This window comes from Mya arenaria, chromosome 3 (assembly GCF_026914265.1).
Source record: "Mya arenaria isolate MELC-2E11 chromosome 3, ASM2691426v1".
Classification (NCBI taxonomy): domain Eukaryota; kingdom Metazoa; phylum Mollusca; class Bivalvia; order Myida; family Myidae; genus Mya; species Mya arenaria.
Genome location: NC_069124.1, coordinates 3,398,123 through 3,404,389, shown reverse-complemented (window position 1 = coordinate 3,404,389; position 6,267 = coordinate 3,398,123). Strand labels below are relative to the sequence as shown.

The 6,267-nt window shown below is 37.3% G+C and overlaps 1 protein-coding gene across 1 annotated transcript; it reads right to left on the bottom strand.

Annotated features, from left to right (window-relative positions):
- Positions 1–1,134: 1,134 nt before the first annotated feature.
- On the bottom strand, positions 1,135–5,996 carry LOC128229126 (uncharacterized). The gene is made up of 4 exons (XM_052940818.1): positions 5,847–5,996; positions 3,755–4,716; positions 3,146–3,346; positions 1,135–2,396 (listed from the first exon to the last, which is right to left on the bottom strand). The coding sequence occupies exons 2-4, from the start codon at positions 4,408–4,410 to the stop codon at positions 1,688–1,690; spliced, it is 1,566 nt and encodes a 521-aa protein (XP_052796778.1). The 5' UTR covers positions 4,411–4,716; positions 5,847–5,996; the 3' UTR covers positions 1,135–1,687.
- Positions 5,997–6,267: the final 271 nt, after the last annotated feature.

The window sequence follows — 6,267 nt, the reverse complement described above, 5'->3', positions numbered from 1 at the left end:
ATCATATCATGGATGAATTCAAACATGTTAAAATTGAATGCAGACAAAACTGAATTAATTATTTTTTCAAGTCAAAAACACTCCAAACTTGTTGAAAATCTAGAACTGGAAATTGGCGATACGAGCATAAAACCATCAAAAACTGTTCGAAACCTTGGTGTTACGCTTGATTCGAACATGCACATGGACCAGCATGTTAATTCGGTGACTCGAACATGCTATGGTCAGATACGACAGATTGGTCACATTCGGCCATATTTGACCGCTGATGCCACCAAGACTCTCATAAACTCGCTTGTGTCATCACGGTTAGATTATTGCAATGCTCTCTTGTATGGCGTGCCGAAATCAACAACGAACAAACTGCAAATTGTTCAAAACACAGCTGCACGTATCATTACGAAAACAAGCCGTTTTGAACACATAACACCAATCCTTAAAGACCTTCACTGGCTTCAAATACAAGATAGAATTAAATATAAAATTATCATTCAAACTTTCAAGACTTTGCATGGTCAGTCACCGGTTTACATGAGCGACTTAGTAGAGGTTTACGTGCCAACTAGAAACCTGAGATCAGCAAGTGCAGCAACCACCCTTGTGCCACAAAAATGTCGACTGGTCTCTTACGGTGATAGGAGTTTCAAAGTTGCTGCCGCAAAACTATGGAATTCTCTCCCGGACACTCTCAGAAAAGAATCATCACTTAATTCATTCAAAAGAGCTCTCAAAACACAACTTTTCAAAACTTCCTACAACGTATAGATAACAACTGTGGCTGTTTTTATCCCTACTTATTTTTACGATACAGAACTACAGTAACTGTATATGTATATATATATATATATATATGTATATATATATATTTGGTTTCATGTTGTTGATTTCTTATTCTAATTTTACTTTTTTATGCTTATTTTATTGCATATAGCATTTTTAGACACTTTATGTGTGTGTGTTTTTTTGACAACATATGAGTTTCACTTGAATTGGTTTAATATGTTAAAATATGTCACTTTTGGTGATTTCCACATATCTGCGATATGTCACATGTTTAATTGTAAAGCGCCCTTGAACGTATTTTATTATGAAAAGGGCGCTCAACAAATCTGGTCTAATAATAATTAACTGGTATATACATGTATATTTATAAAAGTTCATAAAAGTATTGTAAAATTACACACTTACATATGAAACAAAGATATATAAATAGTTTGTCACACTATTCATGCAAGTCTGTGTAATACAATGTGATAACAGTCGTCTGGTTTTCAAGCACCACATCAAAAGTTTGACCACAAGCCTTATATAAGTCATGGGAGTATGGACTGGCGCCCAGGAGAAAGTAAAGCTTTATTTTATACAGTTTTCAAGTACCACATTTAACTTTTGACCACACACCCCTGTATCAGCCATGTGAGTATAGACTGGCGCTCAGTAGGAAGTAAAACTTTGAAGAACGAGCTCCGAACAAATGAATAAACACATAAATTAATCACATAACTTAATTTAAAATTAAAAAAATACTGTCTTAACAAACTGACATATGTTACAGCACCAATAATACAATATGATGTGAATGTTCCATAGTAAAGCAAACATTATTTTATCAGGTTAACAGAAAACGCATGTAAATACATCAATATTATATACTTTAATACCAAACCCTAAAAATGAGATTCATATATCATACAAGTTCGTTGTTTCCAATGCTTTCATCCTGAGATTCATTAAAACAGTCCGGCAGATATTCCGCAAGAATGTTTTCAACGGCTTCCAAGTCCTTGTTTCTTATGTCGACATCATTGTATTTGTCAAGCTGATCCAACAAATTACTGATATTCGGCAGCTCCTTCGTCCACTTATTCTCCCTCGCTAGCTTTTCAGCTTCCTTAGCATGGACCCTTGCAATGTCAACATTGTTCAACTGCCTGTAGTACTCCGCCTTTGCGTGGTAAAACAACATCTTTCTTCGCTTCTCCATGCCTTCCCATACTTCGCCGCTCTCAATGAATTCCATCACTTTTCTCGCTGCATCCTTATCACTAGCACTAGTCTGCCCTTCAACAATTCTTTTCCCAAACAAACCCAACCCTAAATAACAATACGCCATCTTCAACATCAATTGCCTCTGGTAATCCCGCCTAATCTCATCGCATTCCTCGTTAAATTGACTGATCCCCTTTTCAATAGTTTCTAAGACCGTGTTTTTCAATTGGTCAGTGGGTTGTTTCTCATATTTCTGCAGGAGAAGGTTAGACTCTATGTAGTACACCATACCCGTATCCTTGCACGGGCTCACGTACTCAGCGTGCTCTTTGGCGAACTGTAGATACGCTAACCCGTCGTCAAGCCTCTGAGCGTTCCCGGTATCCATAGCAATGGAAGAACCGTATCTGTAAAAGCGAACAACATGATACATGTACCAGGACGAACCAAGCAAGAAAAAACACACAAATAATTTAAGAATATATAAGGTAGTGTAATACATTTTGATTAGGCATCGTATAAGATATACTTGGATAAGAGCATCAAACACGCTTGATGCTCAAGATAACAGTTCCAACTACATTGTCCTCGTGATCTTGGATTTGGATAATGTACTGCTTTTTACACAGGAGTCCCGGATTATAATACAATTACCTGGTATTTGGACTGAAGTTTTGGCCAGTCGAGCTATTCGAATCGAGCGATTTGGTTCCTAGGTTGACGTCTTGGTCTGAATTATAAAAATACAAGTAGTGTAAAAAAGATTGTTCCAGCGCCATGCTTCTAGTAATCTTTTTTACACTACTAATACATATTAGATTTTTTAATATTTGATACGATTCTCATAATTTACAAGAGTCGTATGGCATATTAAAACATCTGATATGTAAAGATATAAAAACAAAACTCGAGAATTTGTTTATTTTCGTGCATTATTATGCACACGAACACATGTGTGATTTTATATAATTGTCAGACCAAGTGGTGAACCTAGGGACCGAATCGCTCGATCTGGATAGCTCGACTGGCTCAAACTGCAGCCCAAATACTGTAACTGTGCACAAAGGTCAAGTGCGTTTTCTGCGACTAAAGGGTTTCTATAACCGAAAAAAATATTCGTGACTCCGAAAAATAAGGATTCAATGAGATCACAAACCTTGCCAAGTATGTCATGCTGCTTAAACGGGGATCCGTGGTAAAAGGGATGACGGCCTCCATATCCCGGAAGGTGGTCGAGCCGTCCGTCTCCTCGAATCGCACGCGCCGCGCGCTCACTTCAGCTTCGAGGGACGCAAAGCGCATGTCCGCCAGCCCCATCCGGTCCCCGATTAATTTCATCAAGCTAAGCTTGTTCCGTCTGTAAGATGAAACATAACATTTTCATTGTCAATAGGTTCGCAAAAACATTCGTAAAAATACAATACTTTCTATTTAAAATAAGAGGTGTCATTAAACGGCGAAATATGATGCGTTATCAAAAGGAGAGAACATATTGTTATCACATTGATTGATTTTTTATCATATCATTCTTTAAATATTTCTTTAGAGTATGTTATAACATATTTAGCAGCCTGATCAGGTTTAAGACGTGAATAATATTCATTGTCGATACAAGCGGGACGATATACGTGTTTCGTAAATAAACTATATGTTCGTACATTTGACCAAATTAAATGTGTTATTCCTGCTTTAATAGCAATTGTATTGTGTTTCTTTTCAAATAACCAAAACGACCAGATGGCTTAAATATTTAGTATAGTGTAACCTGTAGCTTGTGTTAATGGCGGATACCACTTTCTGGAAGGCGTCATACTGGCCGTCATGTGACAGACGCTTGAGTTTAACTGACAGCGCCGCAAGCTTCCGACGCTTGGCCGTATACACGTTGATTCGTCGTATGTTTTGAAATAGAGGTGTTGGGCTCTCTATATGGGCTGTTTGTCCAACTGAGTTTCCCGGATTTTGATCATCTGTTGACGGTTCAACATTCAAGTAGTTGGCACAATCTTCGTCACGCCGTCTGTCCTTTGGTTCAACTGTACGTGTTGGTATATTATTGTCAGAGAGATCATTAAGACATTCAACATGAGGATATTGAGGAACTGGAAGTTCTTCCTGAGCTTGTACTTTTGTAAGAGATTCTTTAAGCTGCTTGGCAAGAAAGGAATAGGCACCGTCGTGAGTAAACGCGCTGATAAGCCCATTAAAGCTGCATTTGCACTGCGGATCAATTAGATACCTCATTAGGCGTCTACATTTTGCTCTTCGGGTCTCATTTAGTTCAAGGATTTCTTCAAACACTTCGATATCAATATTTCCATCCCGAAACAGCACGTGGACCACGTCCTTAGGACCCAGGTCCTCGATGATAGACGAAGTACACAGGCGTAATGCTGACCTTTCTTTGGCATTCATTTTCATTTTGTACAAAGCAACAGTTTAACAACAAAACAAGGTATATTGCACAACGTAAGTATTATCAGAAGTAATTCACACACATTAAACAGATATTTCTATATAGCATGACACTTGCTGGAAAAAGGAGGGAGCTGTATGGCACAAATAGTTGACTAGCATTTCACAATAGTACACATATAGATACACATTTTGGATGACTTTCTACATTTTCCTTATGTGACGTCAAAATTCACAAATATGCAATGTTCGTCGACAAAAGTCTGAAGATTTCCATAAAAAGCCGGAACTAACGTTGTACTGATCATCATTCTGAAATTTTTTTACAATAACATTTATATAAATACTGATTATTGATCATTAACTGATATAAAGGGCAAAGTACACTGATTCGGAAGTGGCTACTTATTGTACATGCATTATTTCTTTTAATTGACACACGACAGTGAATCAAAGCATGGCAATACAACCTCAGACCATTTGCTACTTTCTTGAAGCTGAATGGATTGTGAATTAAAAAACATGTTGAACATGCTTGATCTACCTGATCTACCTTTTTATTTACATTTGTACACCTATATCGGATTTATATAAAGCGGTTACGTTCAACTAATTGTATTGTTCTAAAAAGCGAATTGATTGGTGTGGCGGATCCGTGGTCTAGTGGTTACACACTTAACTGTTCATCCAGGGGTCGCAGGTTCGATTCCCCGCCGCACCACTAAACAAATACTAATCGTTTTCCGGGAGGGTCAACAAGTAGGGGTCCCGTGTGGCAGTGCTATACACTGGTGTACGTTAAAGAACCAGGGTAGCTCTAACCAGGGTTACATTCTGTCTGTGCACTATGCTCCAAAACATAAAATGACTAATACTCTTAATGGAGCACTAGCCGAATGGGCAAGGCCCGAGTACGAGTATAAATAAGTTTTGTGACACACCTGCGAATTGGTCAATTGTCTATAGAATATATATAGTGAATTTATTTAGTAGTATGTGACCTTAAGTATTCCTTCCGAATGTGGTTTCCAATCATTGTTTTGTTAAAAAGTACAAGAGGTAATAGTCAATGCTGTGTAATAAAACGACCGTTCAAGAATGTCACAGTATGACCTCAACAAGATCTTGATTTTAAACGTTTGCTTTGTTCGTAAAGAATAGTTGATAATGAATATAATTATAATTGTGAAGAACACTCTCTGCTGCACATAAACATGCTCAAAAAGAAAGTATCCACATTTCGGGGGCTGAACGGCAAATATAAATGTTTCACATAACCCTCCTTAACTTATTTATGACCTTACTCGGCTTACTATAAATGTGTACTGTGTTTTAATAGCACTAAAACTGTCAAACTTCAAAGTTAATGTGATACCAACGACTAGAGAGACGAGAAATTATCATAACATGCATATGATTTCTTCCAACGTAAAAATGCCTACCTGTTCACGATATAGTCTACACACACGTTTGGTTAAATCAATCTTTGTTTTTTAAGTGCACATCGCACTTCGTAGAATTGGAATTTCCAAATTTCCAGAAAGTACAAACAACTCATACAGTCATCGATTTGTTATTAAATCGTTCATTCATGTATGCTGTATATTAGTAACAACTATAAATAGATCCACCGGAAACCTATTACTGTAAGGGAAACAACCTCAATCTGCACGTCTCTTTTCATCACCGGGATGGTTATTTCTCTTCGTTATCAATGAAGCTTACCATTGAATATGGAGGAAAATATGTTGGGATAAGGCTAATGAGCGAATAACGCAAATGTTATTTGTAAAATAAGTAAAATAATGAGAAGAACAAATAGCATTTGCGTTGTTCGCTTTTTAGCCTGATCCGAACGTATTT

Bases quoted from the DNA above. Each gene is read 5' to 3' on its own strand.
- LOC128229126 (XM_052940818.1), bottom strand. From the start codon at position 4,410: ATGAAAATGAATGCCAAAGAAAGGTCAGCATTACGCCTGTGTACTTCG. The intron at 3,347-3,754 runs GTTACACTATAC...TTCATCTTACAG, and splicing joins GCCATTAACACAAGCTACAG to ACGGAACAAGCTTAGCTTGA. The intron at 2,397-3,145 runs GTTTGTGATCTC...TCGCTTTTACAG, and splicing joins AGCATGACATACTTGGCAAG to ATACGGTTCTTCCATTGCTA.